Here is a 19,516-nt window from a genome sequence, read left to right as displayed (position 1 = left end):
TGTGTGATATCCTATTTGTTTTAGGAGAAATGAAAGATTCAAGTCCGAAAATCTCGATTAACTTCAGCGTTCAAAATACAAATTACCTCAGCACCCCAGCTCTTGTCACCGGTAAACACTGGTATTCGTTATGAATCGGTATACCGGTATACCGCCCAGCCCTACTTTTTGCTAATATTTAACATCTATAACCAGTAACAGTAAAGAGACAGAAGCATAGACTGTTCCAGAAAGCAGGTTTAACTTACTGTCACATAAACCCTGAACTCTAAACCTTTCTCACTCGTGGTTATCGGTTCCAGAAAGGTCGCTGTGAGTAAGTTCAGTCACTCAGAGCTTATGGTGAACAATTTCAATTTCACGTTTATTTGTATAGCGCTTTTCACAATACACATAATTTCAAAGCAGCTTTACAGAAAGTGCATAACCTGCGTAATACTCTGAACTATAACTAATATTCCCTAAACTTACCTGATATTGTCTTTAAGATTATTCTTTGAAAGCGCTGGAATTTTCTGTTTGGTGTCACTGGTGGGAGCAGAAAAGACAAACACCCCTTTCAATCAAAAGAAATTACATAGCTTACTGTTTAAAAAAGAATGATAAAAACAGAAGACTATAGTGAACAATTTGAGCAATAACTCTATAAATGAGCTCAACACTGCATCACTGTTCACTTACAGATAAACCGACTCTGACTGTAAAGCCCCAGAGTTCAGTGTTCACTGGAGACACAGTTACTCTCCGCTGTGACGTGGGAAGATCAACTGGATGGACGTTTATCTGGAGGAAAGACTCAAACTGTGAATCCAGTGATTATGCAGGAACTAAAACTATCAGTTCTGTGACAGTCTCTGATGGAGGAACATACTGGTGTAGAGCACAGCGAGGAAACTACTACTACACACATACACAATACTATACAGACTACAGTAATGCAATAAAGATAACAGTGAGAGGTAAGAGCTCTTTTACTTTGTAGTTGTTCTCTTTTTTTTCAATGAAAGGTAATTTCGAGTTTTAAAAGATTCAAACATGAAGTGTGTGTTTGCTCTTTTCACAGAGAGACCCAGACCTGTAGTGAAGGTGAAGCCTGATGTCCGTGTTTTCAGAGGAGAGACAGTCACTCTTACATGTGTCATACAGGAGACAGGAGTCTGGAGGTACAGCTGGTATAAAGATCAAGATTACAGCAGAAGAACAGGCCAGATCTATAACAGCGCAGGACAAGACCAGATCTATATAATCACATCTGTGGATCCGTCTCATGCTGGTCTGTACAGATGTAGAGGAACTCAGACTGAAACCCCACAGTACTCAGAGATCAGTGATGGAGTTACACTGACAGTATCAGGTGAGTGTGTTCGTCATTTCATCACATCACTTTAACCTGAAGACATTGAGAAGATAACCAAGTAAATCTGAGTTTACTTTCTATATACAATGACAGGGTGATTAGGGTCACAGATATTTTCAGAGTTCATTATCGTTATCCTCCAGACATGTTCAGTTCATCCATGAGCTTCTGCTCTTCAGATTATCTGAGATGAATGAAACCGTCAGTGTAGCAAACAAGCCTTGAGACTTGATCATTTGTCCTCAGTCAGACCGAGGTCAGGAAATAAATGATAACAGTCCAAACAGTAGGCAGGGAACAAAGCACAATCAAAGGCAAGCTGAGACGGTGGCAGTTGAGGGTGGAATCCTGACAGATACAGCTGGTTTAGAGATGGAAACAATCATATGAACAGTTCAGTTTCACAGCTGATGTTTTTGACCAGTGTTTGTCTGAGATCATGATGGAGCCGAAGAGAAAACGTCTCAGGTTACGACTGCAACCTATGTTCCCTGAGAACAGGGAATGAGACACTGCATCGATTGACGCTGTTGCGCAATAATCATTTGTCCTCTAGTCAGTTTGTGTTTTGCTCTCTTCTCAGGTTTACCCACATCTACAGTGACTGTGACACCAGACAGTGCTGTATCCACTGGAGAAACAGTCAATCTGAAGTGTGTGATAAACTCTGATCACAGTAACTGGAGATATGAGTGGTTTAAAGACAGTGTAATATTACAGACGTCTGGTTATCGTTACACTGTAAACAGAGACACTGTCACTATCAGAGGAGCTACTGAGTCTGATCAGGGTCAGTACTGGTGTAAAGGACAGAGAGATGGAAGACCAAACTCATCAACATCAAGCTCTGCTGTTTCTCTCTCTGTGAAGGGTGAGTTCAACACCATTGTCCTCTAAACTCTCTCTACATGATCATGATCAAACAACCAATCGAGAGACTTTTACTCTCATTCACACTGCTGATAAATAATAGCCTGGATGCCTGCCCGAACCCCGCCCACAATATTTTTTGGTCGGGAAGTTCGGTCTGGACTTGATCTGCAGTTACGTAATCATTACGTTATCAAAGAGCGCTTGGGTTGAACTGGTTTCCCTCAGAGTTGACTGCAGCTGGAGAAATGAGATGTAGAGATTCCACTATCGCGTCTGTTGTAAAATAAATCGACAGCACATTAATTTTAAAAGACGAACAGAGAACTGCAATCAAGGCATTTGTCGATCGGAAAGATGTGTTTGCCGTCCTTCCTACGGGATTCGCCAAAAGTGTATTTTATCAGCTGGCTCCGATGGTCACTAAGAAGATGGGACGCAATGAAAGCCCTGTGGTCATTGTGGTTTCTCCTTTGGTCACACTAATGGAGGACCAAGTAAAAGAAGCAACACTCATTTTACTACTTCTTCCAGCGTGGGTGTTGTTAGGTTCTGTTGACATTGACAACTATGCGTAGCTCATAAAAAAAACACTTACTGTGTTGCTCTGATTGGTTGTAGGTCTATCCAATTGAGTGCAGAGTTTTTGTTTTCCTGGTTCGGTTAAGACACGCCTCATAATCAAAGCCCTATGGAGCCGTATCAGACTCACATTCTGACTAGAATATGAGTATGACGAAGTCAGGCTAGATAAATACAGTTGTCACTCTTCTTTATTTAATTATCTCTCTTGTGTTACAACATATTTGAAGGAGAAAATCAATGAAACTGAATGCAGAGGTCTGAAAATGCATTTTAATGCTAGAGTATTTTTAACTTTAAGTGTAATCTTAAAAACACAACACTCATGGCAAGAGTTCTTATAGAACAGAGAAACACAACAGATAAAGTCGTCTTTCTGATGCATGTTGTTGTGGATTTCCTGCTGTGAGGAGGTTGCGTCTCAGTAAGCTGCTTTATGTAGAGACTGAGGGACTGGTTTGCGCATGCGCAGTGTGTTCGGAAAAACTTCCTGTGTAGTTAATAGTTGGCCTTCCACCGACAGTCCATGGTCTTCATTAGTCCTTTGTACAAAAGTGTGCGTCGGTGATGATGTAAGTTATGTGACGATGTTGTTTATATATTTGAAGGTGGTGTGAGTTATTAATATTACCGGGGTAATATGTTTATTTGTTAACTTCATAGGTAGCATGTTACTGAACCCCATGAAACAGACGGCCCGTCGTGTTTATTTAGTTACCTCACATTTATTTCCTAATTTGACTGTTTATTTAGCTGTGTAGCCTTCGTTCATTGAAGCCGTTATTATTTTGAAGTTAATGTGTCAAATTACAGATGGTCCATTTTAGCTTGGTCACGTGACCTACTTGTGGCGCGAAGCTATGGTGTTGTTTAATGATCCTACCCTGACCCCTAGTGGTGATTTGCAGTATTACATGGTATTCATGTCTGCTGTAATTCATGTTATTTTCACTATTGATGCCATTGAACTTTAATTAGTATTAATATTGTTTTACTGTTGTTGTCTTCTGCAGGCATCACAAACCACACATACACATATTGCAATGCCCTGTAGAGTTGTAAGAGGCCAATAAAGTTATCTAAAGAAAACAAATCGCTGCGTCTTCACTGACCGGAGGATTAGGCCAGTATACATACAATCAGCACATCATCACCGCAGCTGTTCCGTTACACATGTGAACACAGATCTGAGAAACAGCTAAAATAGTTCTGTTAATGGCTGCTAATTACACTTCAACTCCATCTATTCAGTAACATTCAAGTTTTTAATAAACATAAAACATATTTCTGTATGTAATCACTTTTTTAGCTGCTTGCACTCTCTGATAATCTTTGAGTCTTTTTACAAATGCAGCTTAGCTTTTCAGACGATTCTGTCATTGTTTTGTACTTGATTATGATTTGCAGTTCATCAAATATTAGATTTAAGATGCATTTTATCCAACATTTACACCAAAGTTTCAACATTAGCTCTCCTAGAATGAAAATGTTGTCATCATTTAATCTCCCACACCCTTGTGTTGTTTCAAATCTATATCTTTCCTGGAACAAAAAAAAAAAAAAAAAAATAGATTGTTTTAATAATGTGCTGATCGCTATTATAGCTAGAGAATTACATGATTAACTTTCAGAGTTCAAATATGACACAAAAGCACCATAACTGTATTCTAAAATGAATTTCATATCAAACGACTAAGAGTTTTATAGTCTCCATCATCCTGATCACATCAGTCAGTCTTTCTAACCAGCATGAAGCTGTTGGTCACGAGTAACTAGATCCGAGCACAAGCTGTTCAGACACAAACACTGTATAGAAACAAGGGCGGAATCCTGACAGATACAGCTGGTTTAGATATGGAAACAATCATATGAACAGTTCAGCTTCACAGCTGATGTTTTTGACCAGTGTTTGTCTGAGATCATGACGGAGCCGAAGAGAAAACGTCTCAGGTTACGACTATGTTCCCTGAGAACAGGGAATGAGACACTGCATCGATTGACGCTATTGGGCAATGCAATAATAATTTGTCCTCTAGTCAGTTTGTGTTTTGCTCTCTTCTCAGGTTTACCCACATCTACCGTGACTGTGACACCAGACAGTGCTGTATTCACTGGAGAAACAGTCAATCTGAAGTGTGTGATAAACTCTGATCACAGAAACTGGAGATATGAGTGGAGATATGACTGGAGATATGAGTGGAGATATGAGTGGAGATATGAGTGGTATAAAGACAGTGTAAAGTTACAGAAGTCTGAGCGCTACACTGTAAACAGAGACACTGTCACTATCAGAGGAGCTACTGAGTCTGATCAGGGTCAGTACTGGTGTAAAGGACAGAGAGATGGAAGACCAAACTCATCAACATCAAGCTCTGCTGTTTCTCTCTCTGTGAAGGGTGAGTTCAACATCATTGTCCTCTAAACTCTCTCTACTTGATCATGATCACACAACCAATCGAGAGACTTTTACTCTCATTCACACTGCTGATAAATACAGTTGTCACTCTTCTTTTTATTTAATTTTCTCTCTTGTGTTACAACATATTTTAAGGAGAAAATCAATGAAACTGAATGCAGAGGTCTGAAAATGCATTTTAAAGCTAGAGTATTTTTAACTTTAAGTGTAATCTTAAAAACACAACACTCCTGGCAAGAGTTCTTATAAAACAGAGAAACACAACAGATAAAGTCGTCTTTTTGACGCATGTGAACACAGATCTGAGAAACAGCTAAAATAGTTATTTTAATGGCTGCTAATTACACTTCAACTCTATTAAGAAACATTCAAGTTTTTAATAAACAAAACATATTTCTGTATGTAATCGCTTTTTTAGCTGCTTGCACTCTCTGAGAATCTTTGATTCCCTTTCAAGGGAACTTCGAGCTGCGTTTGAAACGCGGTGGGAACGCTCCGTGTGATTGCGTCGTGAAGCACATGTAAAATCAGTCCAATGGAAGCCCGAAACGTCATAGGCGGGTGACGTCATAGACCAGGAAACTATAAAGCACCCCTGAATTCAGACCGCGCCAGCTTCTGCACCTTCAGCAAGCGCTCTCTGTGAAATCTGTCCTTGTCTATTTATTGTTGTTTGTCAAGCCCAATATATATCACTACCTATCATTATGGCGAGCAAGCAAGATTATAGACGTTGTGTTGTTCCCTGCCCTCGTTACATCACGGGTGGGGACACACATCAGCTTTTTGTTGCTGTTTGGGAGTGGAGCATGCTAACAGTCAGTTCTCGAGGGAGCTGACTGTGAGCATTGCGAGAAGCTGTCCGTGAGGACGCTCCGCTCCCGCCGGGCGTTCTTCGAGGAGGACGGTTCGGTTAGCGTTCCCCGCGCGGGTCTCTCTGTTGCCGAGGCACGGAGACGGCTCGTATTTTGGGGTTCGCAAACGGATCTGACAGCGGGGGTTGGGACGGGCTCCGGCCTATCTCAGCTTTCACATGCCAGATCTAGTGTGCTGCGATTCCAGTTCCGAGGAATTGGTATCGTTAGTGTTTTGTTTAAAAAGAAAGAGAACAAAACAAATAAAAATCTTAAGAAAAAGGCAGATGTTTTTTTGAGTTTTCAATGAATAAATAAGTCAGCTCATAACTCTGCTGAATAAAGAGGAGCTTTTTTTTTTTTTTTTTTTTTTAAAGGAGGTTTTATCTAGTGCTGTTGCCAGTTAAATATTTACTGGCCAGCTGAACATTATGAGATTGAAAATAAAGAAGAGTATATTAGATTAACTGTATCTTAAAACAGGAAAACTCTGTATCTCAGCCTCCTCATCGGGGACTGTGGTTTTTTCCCTATCTCCACACTGAGGTGTCGAGATCGTGGAATAAACCGGTTTGTATTTTATGTGTTTAATCCCCAGATGTCTAACTATAGTAATGTTTGGGTATTAAGTATCATAGTATGACAGTGCCTCGGGTTAAAGAGACGCTTGCGAGCTTTCTCTCTCCCGAGTCGGCGTCATCGTTATTAACCCCGACGTTACCCACCAGCCATCTTAAATAATGAATACATTTTTATTAGGCAGCGCTGGTGGGTAAAGTATATAAGGACATGGATGAATGTGAGGGGCGACTCTCTGAGGAGGGTCGCAGCGCTGCCAGTTCGGTTGTTTCCTGCTGGTGGCCGCAGAGTGATATATATATATATAAGTTTTTCTGATATAAAGATATAATTATGTCTGTTCTTCTGGACGCTCCGCTTTCAAGAAAACTAAGAAATAAACCATTCAGCGGCGATCCAGAGGTTTCTTCCTCACCAATCTAATGTTCCTGAGACTGCTGGGCGGGAGCAGTCTCGGCCTATTATTAAGCTCCTCTCAGCACAAAGTGCAAAACAGAGCGTCGCCATTCGGGCTCCTCCGCAATTGGCTTTATGCCCAGCTGCACTACTTCCTGAACTTCAGCCAGCTCCTTGTTTCCTGTCTGCCATTATTGGACAAATTGATTAATTCAGGTGTGCCTGACCTCAGTAGTCACGGCAACAATAATCAGGCACACCTGAATTAATCAATTTGTCCAATAATGGCAGACAGGAAACAAAGGGCTGGCTGAAGTTCAGGAAGTAGTGCAGCTGGGCATAAAGCCAATTGAGGGGTACCTAGGTGGCGGTCGCAGTCTAGCCAGTTAGAGACATGCAAGATCTGAGGACTGTTTTATCTCTAAAATAGCTTGGACAAAGAAGAAGCCCTGACGCCGAGGCGATCAGGCTTCTAAGGGTGGTTCCCTCTGGGGTAGGGACGGTTTTGAGAAATCGTTTCTCCTCAGTGCCCTTTGGGGTGCGACTCTCTGAGGAGGGTCGCAACACTGCCAGTTCGGTTTCCCTGCCGGTTCGCCGTTGGTTCTTCCATTCGGCCTAGGTTTATTACCCCACACCTATTACAGTATGCGTGGATGCAGCTCTGGCTCTTCTGAGACTCCAGGGCATTCGCGTATTATACTACATCAATGATTGGTTGATCCTAGCTCAATCTGAGTTTATGGTAGTTCGGCATCGAGATGTCGTTCTGTCCCATTAAGGATGTTGGGGTTGCCTCTCAACGCCAAGAAGAGTGTGCTCTGAGGACCACTTTTCTAGGTGTAGCGATTCTCACAGCCGTATTGGGGTATATCTAGGCCAGTCACTCACTGTGAAACAGTTTCAAACTGGTGGGTCTCATGGCAGCTGTGTCCAACGTAATTATTTTTGGCCTTCTGCACATGAGACCCCTGCAGTGGTGGCTCGGGACCAAGGGGTTTTCTCCGAGGGGAAATATGTTTTCGCATGATCAAGGTCACGCGGCTATGCCTTCGTGCCTCGGTCATGTGGAAGAACCTTGGTTCCTCGCCCAGGCCCAGTGTTGGGGGCTTCTTGTCGACGCATATTGCTATCGACGGATGCTTCCCTCACAAGTGGGGGCGATCATTAATGGTCGCTCGGCGAGTGGCGGACAACACACTGATGGTCTCGTATATCAGAGCAGATATCCTGTTGAGGCAGGGGCTGAGGCCCAGGGATTGGAGTCTTCAACCCGAGGTGGTGGAGCTTCTTAGGGAGAACTTTGGTCAACTAAAGTCAAGTCGACCTTTCACATTGTTTGTACAACGCATTGCTCTATTTGGTTCTCCCTCACACATCCAGCTCCGCTTGGACTGGATGTGATGTATTAGGTGTGGTTGACGCTACACCGGTACGCATTTCCCGATATCTTTGCTCCTGGGAGTTCTATAACTATCGCAACTATAACTATCACTCCCACCCACCCACTTTGAAGCGGTACTAACTGCAGTGGAAAAGCAACCAAGCTAAAGCGAACCGAGCCTTGCCGTACCGAGTCGATTCATACCACGCAGTGGAAAAGCGAAGTGAGCCGAACTGTTCCGCGCTGAGTCGAACTGCACCGAGGCGAACCGAGCCGTACCATGCAGTGGAAAAGCGCCATTAAACTCTCTCTAAATGATCATGATCACACAACCAATCGAGAGACTTTTACTCTCATTCACACTGCTGATAAATACAGTTGTAACTCTTCTTTTTATTCAATTATCTCTCTTGTGTTACAACATATTTGAAGGAGAAAATCAATGAAACTGAATGCAGAGGTCTGAAATTGCGTTTTAAAGCTAGAGTTTTTTTAACTTTAAGTGTAATCTTAAAAACACAACACTCATGGCAAGAGTTCTTATAAAACAGAGAAACACAACAGATAAAGTCGTCTTTCTGACGCATGTGAACACAGATCTGAGAAACAGCTAAAATAGTTATGTTAATGGCTGCTAATTACACTTAAATTCCATCTATTCAGTAACATTCAAGTTTTTAATAAACATAAAACATATTTCTGTATGTAATCACTTTTTTAGCTGCTTGCACTCTCTGAGAATCTTTGAGTCTTTATACAAATGCAGCTTTGCTTTTCAGACTGTCATTGTTTTGTACTTGATTATGATTTGCAGTTCATCAAATATTAGATTTAAGATGCATTTTATCCAACATTTACACCAAAGTTTAAAAATTAGCTCTCCTGAGAATGAAAATGTTGTCATCATTTAATCTCCCACACCCTTTTGTTGTTTCAAATCTATATCTTTCCTGGAACAATTTTTTTTTAAAAGATTGTTTTAATAATGTGCTTATCGCTATTATAGCTAGAGAATGACATGATTAACTTTCAGAGTTCAAATAGGACACAAAAGCACCATAACTGTATTATAAAATGAATTTCATATCAAACGACTAAGAGTTTTATAGTCTCCATCATCCTGATCACGTCAGTCAGTCTTTCTAACCAGCATGAAGCTGTTGGTCACGAGTAACTAGATCCGAGCACAAGCTGTTCAGACACAAACACTGTATAGAAACAAGGGCGGAATCCTGACAGATACAGCTGGTTTAGAGATGGAAACAATCATATGAACAGTTCAGTTTCACAGCTGATGTTTTTGACCAGTGTTTGTCTGAGATCATGACGGAGCCGAAGAGAAAACGTCTCAGGTTACGACTGTAACCTATGTTCCCTGAGAACAGGGAATGAGACACTGCAGCGATTGACGCTATTGGGGAATGCAATAATCATTTGTCCTCTAGTCAGTTTGTGTTCTGCTCTCTTCTCAGGTTTACCCACATCTACAGTGACTGTGACACCAGCCAGTCGTGTATTCACTGGAGAAACAATCAATCTGAAGTGTGTGATAAACTCTGATTACAGTGACTGGAGATATGAGTGGTATAAAGACAGTGTAAAGTTACAGACGTCTGGTTATCGTTACACTGTAAACAGAGACACTGTCACTATCAGAGGAGCTACTGAGTCTGATCAGGGTCAGTACTGGTGTAAAGGACAGAGAGATGGAAGACCAAACTCATCAACATCAAGCTCTGCTGTTTCTCTCTCTGTGAAGGGTGAGTTCAACATCATTGTCCTCTAAACTCTCTCTACATGATCATGATCACACAACCAATCAAGAGACTTTTACTCTCATTCACACTGCTGATAAATACAGTTGTCGCTCTTCTTTTTATTCAATTATCTCTCTTGTGTTACAACATATTTGAAGGAGAAAATCAATGAAACTGAATGCAGAGGTCTGAATGCATTTTAAAGCTAGAGTATTTTTAACTTTAAGTGTAATCTTAAAAACACAACACTCATGGCAAGAGTTCTTATAAAACAGAGAAACACAACACACTGTAAAAAATAAAATCGTAAAAAAAACGGTCAATGACTGGCAGCTACGGCTGCCAAACAAAAACCGTAAAAATAAAGTAAAATATCCTAATTTAAATTGAGTGCAAAAAACTTTTCCAAACTTTGTCCTTAAATGTTTTACAGAAAAACACTGTTATTTTACAGTTATTTCCTGAATTATTATGATCAAACATCTTCACTGTGAAAAAAAGGTCATATGACTGTCAGCAATGGCTGCCATACAAAAAAACATAAAATGAATGTAAAATATCCTAATTTAAATAATAAATACTATTGCAGAATTCTTCATTAAGCTTTTTAACAGAAACACAGTTATTTCACAAATATATATATATATATATATATATATATATATATATATTTACTGATTTTTTACTAAAAAACATATTCACTGTAAAAAGTAAATATCTTGCCATAAACTACATGCATGATTTACTGTGATTATACGTCTTCAGCAACTACACAGTTACTGTCGGTTAAATAAAGCAACACACAGCATTTCATCAGTGTTACTCTGCTCATCCTGGACTGAAGCACAGCCTCTACTCTTCAACACAATGGTGACAGACACAAAACACACCATACAGAAACACTTTACATCCCAACAGAACATTAAAACAGATCTGTCAAAATCTCAGCATCTTCACTTATTACAATCCTTCTTTCATACTAACATTCTTATTGAGAAATAACAGAGGTTTAGAAGTTGATATTTTATTGAAAATAATAAAGTTTGATGTCACCATGATAGAGGTCAGTGTTGGCTTTAGTTGGGCTCTTGACCCTTCAGATATTAACATTATTTTTTTCTCTTAACTGTGCATGTCTTTGATGCATATTTGTTATTGTAGGAAATCGAGAGAAACTCAGATCAGATGATGTTGGTCACTTAATAGTGATAATATTCATCAAGCAGTTGTCTGCTGTATTGATACCACCTGTTTGGTATGACTTTTGAATGACTGATTAAGTTGTAAAATGTTAATTGTTAATTTTGAATGGCAGTATTGCTATAGAAGATCCTACAATGCTGTTATATAAGATTTTATGAAGTCATTATGCAAACAATCTTTTGACAGGATAATACAGACTCACTCAGATATCAAGAATTAGCGTATGAATCTCAACAATGGTGACAATGAAAAAAATTCTGACCTATTATAAAGTCACAAAAAGGCTTTGTTGATTGTCACCATTGTTGAGATTCATATGTTGATTCTTGATGTCTCTATACTCCTAACAAAATAAACCAACTAAAAAAAAATTATGTAGAATATATATATATATTTTTTTTGAGATTGCAATAATACTGATCCCACAATATTTCAACAAATCATGTGAAAAAAGTATGATAATACTTGCCTTTGTATAACACTGAAGTCTATCTACATATAATGTATTCACAGCTAACAGAGATTTGACTGTCATATCAATTAATCAGATCATCATATGATGACTATAAAATCATCAATAAATGACCAAGATCATCTTATATTTTCTCTTGCAAATATTGCCATAATAAATGTGCATCAAAACACAGTTAAGGCAGCCAGAGAAAAAGTAATGTTGAAACTCAAGAGTCATGAGCCCAACTAAAGCAAACACTGATCTCAATCATGGTGACATCACATTTCTATTAAAGTTTTTTACACTTTATTTAAATTAAGATATTTTACTTTAATTGTATGTTTTTTTTTAAAAGATTGTTTTATTAATGTGCTGATCGCTATTATAGCTAGAGAATGACATGATTAACTTTCAGAGTTCAAATTGGACACAAAAGCACCATAACTGTATTATAAAATTAATCCTGATTTCATATGAATGAAGTCAAACCACTAAGAGTTTTATAGTCTCCATCATCCTGATCACGTCAGTCAGTCTTTCTAACCAGCATGAAGCTGTTGGTCACGAGTAACTAGATCCGAGCACAAGCCAGCAATACTGTTCAGACACAAACACCCAGCCAGCACAGCCATGTGGGGCCCACATGGGTTTGACGTGGGCTATCTAACTGGGACCCAGCCAGTTTTGCTCCCGGTTTCCATGTAGGCCCCACATGGGTTTGCCCAGATGAAATAAACACTGCTCAGTGTGCACACTACAGGCTGTTAAATGTAACACTGACCAGTGTTGGAGTTAATGAGATAATTAAGTGATTGAATATGATTGAAGATTATTGAAGACACCTAAAGCAGAATCACTGAAGGAGAAAATTGTAAGCCACCGTTATGGCGATCATTGTTTGCTTTAGTTGGGCTCTTGACCCTTATGTTATTAACTTTAGATTTTGTTTGGCTGTTGTTTCTGACTTATAACTGCCAGAAAAAAAAAAAAAAAAAAAAAAAAAAAAAGTTATGTAATGGTGTTGGTTATATTATGAAATTTATGTCATCATTTGAACCTTATGTTTAGTGATTTATGCTGTTGGTTACAGCATAACTGTGATTCTGCATAAATATCCAGAATTTTAGATATAATATAAAGGATTTCTTAAAAGTTGTTTTAAAAAAAAAAATCTTTCTTTTAGGCACACCCAGACGTCAAGATTCAGTCAATGCATCTCAATAATGGTGACGAGCAGAATATTCAATTAGGAAAAGTAAATTACATAGACAATTCAGATCATAATTTATTCATACCGCAATGCATGATGGGAGCCAGTAATGAGTTGTGATTGGTGGCAGCCACTGCAACATGCATTATTATTGTCACCATTGTTGAGATTCACAGACTGGTTATTGATGTCTGTGTTTCTAAATAAATTCATTTGAAAGTGTTTTGATCAGAACAATGTTTATGAAATATTTTGGATTAAAAAAATACTGATAATCATATGCTGTGGAATCACAAAGCTGTTGCTAACAAGTTGAACCAGAAGTTGAACCATCTCAATAAGTTTCATTTATCAGATCACAGCATGATTATGCCAAAACATAACCAACACTATAAGATCACACTTTTCTTTGTTCATTTGACTGTTATAAATCAATAACAGCAGACAAACAAAATTTAAAGTGACAGTCTAAGGGTCAAGAGTCCAACTAAAGCAAACGCTGATCGCCATACCGGTGGCTTACAATTTGTGATTTTCTCCTTCAGTGATTCTGCTTGTTAACATCAGGTGTCTTCAATAATGCTCAATCATTAATCAATCACTTAATTATCTCATTAACTCCAACACTGGTCAGTGTTACATTTAACAGCCTGTAGTGTGCACACTGAGCAGTATTCATTTCATCTGGGCAAACCCATGTGGGGCCTACATGGAAACCGGGAGCAAAACTGTCTGGGTCCCAGTTAGATAGCCCAGGTCTAACCCATGTGGGCCCCACATGGCTGTGCTGGCTGGGCACTGTATAGAAACAAGGGCGGAATCCTGACAGATACAGCTGGTTTAGAGATGGAAACAATTATATGAACAGTTCAGTTTCACAGCTGATGTTTTTGACCAGTGTTTGTCTGAGATCATGATGGAGCCGAAGAGAAAACGTCTCAGGTTACGACTATGTTCCCTGAGAACAGGGAATGAGACACTGCATCGAGTGATGCTGTTGGGCAATGCAATAATCATTTGTTCTCTAGTCAGTTTGTGTTTTACTCTCTTCTCAGGTTTACCCACATCTACAGTGACTGTGACACCAGACAGAGCTGTATTCACTGGAGAAACAGTCAATCTGAAGTGTGTGATAAACTCTGATCACAGAAACTGGAGATATGAGTGGTATAAAGAAAGTGTAAAGTTACAGAAGTCTGAGCGCTACACTGTAAACAGAGACACTGTCACTATCAGAGGAGCTACTGAGTCTGATCAGGGTCAGTACTGGTGTAAAGGACAGAGAGATGGAAGACCAAACTCATCAACATCAAGCTCTGCTGTTTCTTTCTCTGTGAAGGGTGAGTTCAACATCATTGTCCTCTAAACTCTCTCTACTTGATCATGATCACACATACAATCGAGAGACTTTTACTCTCAGTTCTCGTGTGTTGTTAACTGGAGTGCATTTTCCAGACAATATAGGCAAGGGTTCCGGGTGCCCTACTCGTTGGCTCTGTGCTTGCACTGCACTGAAATACACAAGGACTGCCCAGCTGGGTCGGTAGGTGATGGCAGAAGGGGAGTCATGCGTGCATTTTTTTCCGAGAAGGAGGTTGAGGGCTATTGCTCGGTTGATTGTTTTTTTCAATGATGGAGGGGTTTACGTGTGCGTGTATGTGTGTGTGTGTGTATAAGCAGTGGTTAAAGTGGGATGTGGCAGGTGGGGGAACCCTCAAATTTTGTGTAGGTCCAACAGGGAAAAATGACTCACCATGGGACAACATATTGAGTATCGTGGTATAGCAATACTTTTTGGGACAAGAGTGTCACTGTGGCACCAAGTATCACAATACTTATTTACTTGATATTTTAATGGTTTTATTTTGGTCCATCTACACTGATATGATGACGATATTATGTTAAAATTGCTTAACACTGGCACTGTAGCCACGCCAGCCCACATTATCAGGACTTGTAAAATACTTCTGCTGTCAGGAAAGCCAAATCAAGTTCTTATACTTGTCCTGACCTGAGCACAAGCTCTCATTCTAATCCTGAAAGGCTTAAATACTTATATAAAGCCTTAAATAACATATTTAAATACTTGAAGTCATTAAATTCCTTTAAATTGATAATATCACATGTATACCTAATTACAGTTTGTCTGATGAGTGCCCAATTTCATAACAAAAAGGTTTGAATAAGCGCCCCCTGCTTGCAATAGCTGTAAATGTAAGCACAACAAATGCTTACGTTGTTTTCCAAAGAAAGATATTGATTACAGTGGTCTGTATCTTAAACCTGCATTGATTGGTTACCTCCACTGTAACTGATTTCCCCACACAAATGTTAATGCTTTGATGTTGTTTATTTACAAAAAGGCATGAGTGGAGAAAAACAAGTCAATTTTATTTGTATCTAATTTTCATAAAACTGCAATTTAAATTTATAATTTCTATAGGTTATACAAAAAAGGACTAAATAAATAGGCTGAATAAGTATGGAGCTAGAAATGTGTCTTTATTACATGGGAGAAAATAAATGATCTGAGATAGAAAAAAAGTTTGAGAAAAAAAGTTATCACACTGATAGCAATAAAGCATTTCATGAGAGAAAACATTATATTTGAGAGAAAAGTTTTCATATCAATAGCAAAAAATAATATTTAAGACTAAAAAAAGTTTTGAGAGAAAGTATTTTCTCATAGAACATAAAAAAATCAATTTGATTTTTTTAACCTCCTGAGACCCGAGAGTTTGCCTGGTGTGCATTTTATAATTGTTCTTGCTATTTGGGATAAGTAGGACCTACTAAATATAATAACTAAAATTTGTTTTTGTACAGGAAGTAGTTTTTGCAGAAAATGATGTCCTCACGTGAGGACAGTGGGTCTATGATTTACCATATGATGTCCTCGTGTGAGGACACAGTACTAGCAATAAAAAAAAAAGAAAAACTTGTGGTTGTAAAATGGTTGTAATTCAAGAATGCTTTGGAATATAGACATGTGGTTGGTCTTGTTTTTAAGAAGACATTTGCCAGATTATTGTAGAAGTGAAATAAATTATGAAAGTGAAACAGAAAAAAAGTTATATAAGTTTGAGTTTATGAAAATATAGAATGTAAAAATATAATTATTTATATTTTATATAAAATTTATATATTATAAAATATATTTTACTCTAAACTGCTAGAAAATTAAAGCCAAAAATCTAAACAAGTTGTGTTCCAAATTTTAGGTTGATATCTCAAAAAATGAGCTTTCAGTAAGATTTTATTTGGGCGTAGTACCAAACTTTTTCACTAGATGGACAGCCAGCTTCCTTACTGACAATATAAGGGTGTCTCCATTTTCATATGTTTTGAGTGATCTGAACCATGTCTTTCCATAATTTCATACAATTTATTAAGTATACATCCTATTCAGAAATAGTATGGGTGTTTTGGCAGTATTTGATTTGATTTCAACCTCTAATAAACGTAAAAAAGGGCACATATGTGCGTTATAGCTCGCTGCCACATCACAAATCGAGAATTCATAATATTTTTCTTTATATTCTAAAAATTTTCAGACCTTTTTTTCTCATAACATTTCATTAGTGTTATCTTTAGAACTCTTGGCATGAAAACAAACTGAGGTTTCTACCAATCTTTCATGATTTTCCATGGGTTTTTTTTTCTATTTCAAAATAAAGGCCTAAACACGCCTAATGAATATGAAATATTCTTGTTGTAAATTGATAAATTACTGCTATTCTGTAATTTATTTTAAAAAACAGCCACCAAATATGAAAACTAGAGATTGTAAGCTTTCAAATGATATTTAGTTTGTCAATATTACTTTAGGTTTTTACTAAGATATTATTGTTCTAAATATATATGGGCAAACGTCCCACGTGGGCCGGTGACAGTTAAGGGGATAACGTAATATAGTCCCAATGTCCTCAAACGAGTACTTCATATTTACTGATGTCCTAGAGTGCTACTATTACTAAAATATGTCAAATTTTAATCCCCATATGATGATAGAGACAGTATTGTACATAGATATATTTGTTTCATTCATATAATTTGAATAGATTTTTTTACCTGGGTCATTTTTCTTTCGGGAACTGGTGTAGAAGTGTTAGGGTTAGGGTTAGGGTCATTTTCTTCTCACTGACATTGGTGTAATGTTGTGATATCACTACAAGATGGTGTGGGCAGTGCCCCTAAATGTGGCCAACATGTCTAAGATTTACAAATTTGACTATCATTGTGTCAAGAGGCAAAAATGTAATGTCCTCATATGAGGCCGCAGGGTCTAAATTATTTCTGAGAAAAAAAGTCGGGTGCACGCCACGCGGGCGCGCGACGATGACATCACCGACCGAGGCTATTACTTCCGGTCGATTCTATCGACCGTGTTTACACACTATATTCACAGCGGGTCTCGATTAAAGACGTTCCCAATGCGCTAAGCAGCGCAGCATCTCGTTCCGCTTTTTCAGGGAACAGGGTTTACAGTCAAGTAACCCGGAACGAACTCTGACTCTTGAGGATCTGAATCTGTTGTTGTTCTCCTGCAGATCTAAAGCCTGAACTCACATCAGATCCTGCAGGAGCTGCACTGACTGGAAACACAGTGACTTTGACCTGTCGCATGGATCCGTCTACTGGATATTGGGACTTTTACTGGTACAAAAACACACTGAACCCTGAGACAGAGAAGACAGAAACAAACTCCTACAGCCTGAAGATTGATTCAGTGTCTGATGGAGGCCAGTACTGGTGTAGAGCTGGAAGAGGGAAACCAGTCTATCACACACAATACAGTGATGCACTGTGGGTAAATGTTACAGGTGAGAGAGACTGTAGTGTGTGATGCAACAAATACAGATCAGACAATATCTACACAACTTCTGAAACTATAAATGCAATAATCTGTGTTTGTTCAGTGAGTGCTAAAGCTGTGGTGACGGTTCGACCTGATGAACGAGTGTTTAGAGGAGAAACAGTCACTCTCAGATGTGATATAAAGTGGGGAAAGCAAATCGAATATAATCATATTATATTGGCTCTTACAACGGTTATTACACAGTTATGTTATACAATCATTGTATGCCACATGTTTTTTTTAAATATTGTTATTATTTACCATATTTTTTTTCACTGTTATTTCTAAGCCTTAACTGGCAACAAAATACAGTGTATCACAGACAGGGCAGGACTCACCTACAAATGAGCTCAACTAGAACATCATTATGGAGTAGCAAAAAATACACAAACATTAAAATATGCTTGAGTTTCATAGAAAAATGAATACACAACATGCCTAGCGTACTCAAGATTTAGATGTAATATTAAATAGTCGTTATATAATACAATAAAATACAGGATGTGCTCTTTCTCAGTTGAGAGAAGATCAAAACCCTGCAATAACGAGCAATAAAGCCAGAGATAGTATTATACAAATATATTGTCATATCTGTGTCCTCAATGAATAAATTACATTTGAGTAAAAATACACTGTATGGCTACAATCAAATGAAGTGACAATCAGCAAAAGATTTTGCATAAATTATGTTAAGAGATTGTTTTAAATATATATATATATATATATTATGTTGAAATATTAAATAACGGTAATAGGCTACTATGAAATTTCTATGAAATTACACCCGCCAGTAGGTGGCGACAAATGAGTGAGTTGAATCCTTAAAGGTGCAATGTGTAAAAATTTTGAGTACTATTAACAGAAATGCAATATGACATCCATAACTATGTTTTCAGTAGTGTATAAAGAACTTACTTAATAAACCGTAATGTTTTTATTGCCTTAGAATGAGACATTTATATCTACATAACCGCGGGCACCCCCTTCTATAAAGGTCGACATATTGTATAGCTCCCTCCAGTTAACAGATGCGGACACAAGGCGTTCTTGTTTATGGGCATTTATTAGTCAAATGATGTCGTCCTCAATGCCATCAAACATGCCGTGAGAACTAAATAAAACATAAAAATCACATGACAAGTTACAGAAATAAGAATATTCTCACAGAGAATAGCACATTAATAAATAAGAAACATGTTAGATTGACTGTTATTAAATCGTCACACAGTTATGCTTTACATTGATAATTACACATTAACATAACTATGCACACCTCATTGGCCGCGTTAACTCCAGGGGAGTGAAACAAACAGGTAACAAAGGCAACTTCTCTTCCGTGTGTCTCTCGGTGAACTTACAAATGTAATGACATTACCAAAAACTTAACGAGCCGCAGTTAGCTCTGTATGCGCTATGACATTCTCCGATGCTACGATGCTGATGTAGCATCAATAAACGTCTGAACCAACCGAACCTCAGAACAATAGTTCCGCTATATAAGCCTACATAAACAAATCTGCTTGTATATATATTTCAAAGTAAAAGAAATGCAGATAAATATATTATGATATATTTAAACGTGATTACTTATTAAATTAA

General features: G+C 38.2%; 1 protein-coding gene across 1 annotated transcript; it reads left to right on the top strand.

Moving 5' to 3' along the window:
- Window positions 1-649: 649 nt before the first annotated feature.
- Window positions 650-18,472, top strand: LOC130083234 (Fc receptor-like protein 5). The gene is made up of 8 exons (XM_056248291.1): window positions 650-959; window positions 1,064-1,354; window positions 1,941-2,228; window positions 4,873-5,205; window positions 9,908-10,195; window positions 14,115-14,399; window positions 17,610-17,882; window positions 18,435-18,472. The coding sequence occupies exons 1-8, from the start codon at window positions 650-652 to the stop codon at window positions 18,470-18,472; spliced, it is 2,106 nt and encodes a 701-aa protein (XP_056104266.1).
- The last annotated feature ends 1,044 nt before the right edge of the window (window positions 18,473-19,516 follow it).

Source organism: Rhinichthys klamathensis, unplaced genomic scaffold, assembly GCF_029890125.1.
Source record: "Rhinichthys klamathensis goyatoka isolate OS25496 unplaced genomic scaffold, OSU_Roscu_1.1 h1tg000054l_1, whole genome shotgun sequence".
NCBI classification, from domain to species: Eukaryota; Metazoa; Chordata; class Actinopteri; order Cypriniformes; family Leuciscidae; genus Rhinichthys; species Rhinichthys klamathensis.
Note: the sequence above shows the minus strand (reverse complement) of the source record. Positions and strands in the feature narration are given on the sequence as shown.

Bases quoted from the DNA above. Each gene is read 5' to 3' on its own strand.
- LOC130083234 (XM_056248291.1), top strand. From the start codon at position 650: ATGAGCTCAACACTGCATCACTGTTCACTTACAGATAAACCGACTCTG. The intron at 2,229-4,872 runs GTGAGTTCAACA...CTCTCTTCTCAG, and splicing joins TGTTTCTCTCTCTGTGAAGG to GTTTACCCACATCTACCGTG. The intron at 5,206-9,907 runs GTGAGTTCAACA...CTCTCTTCTCAG, and splicing joins TGTTTCTCTCTCTGTGAAGG to GTTTACCCACATCTACAGTG.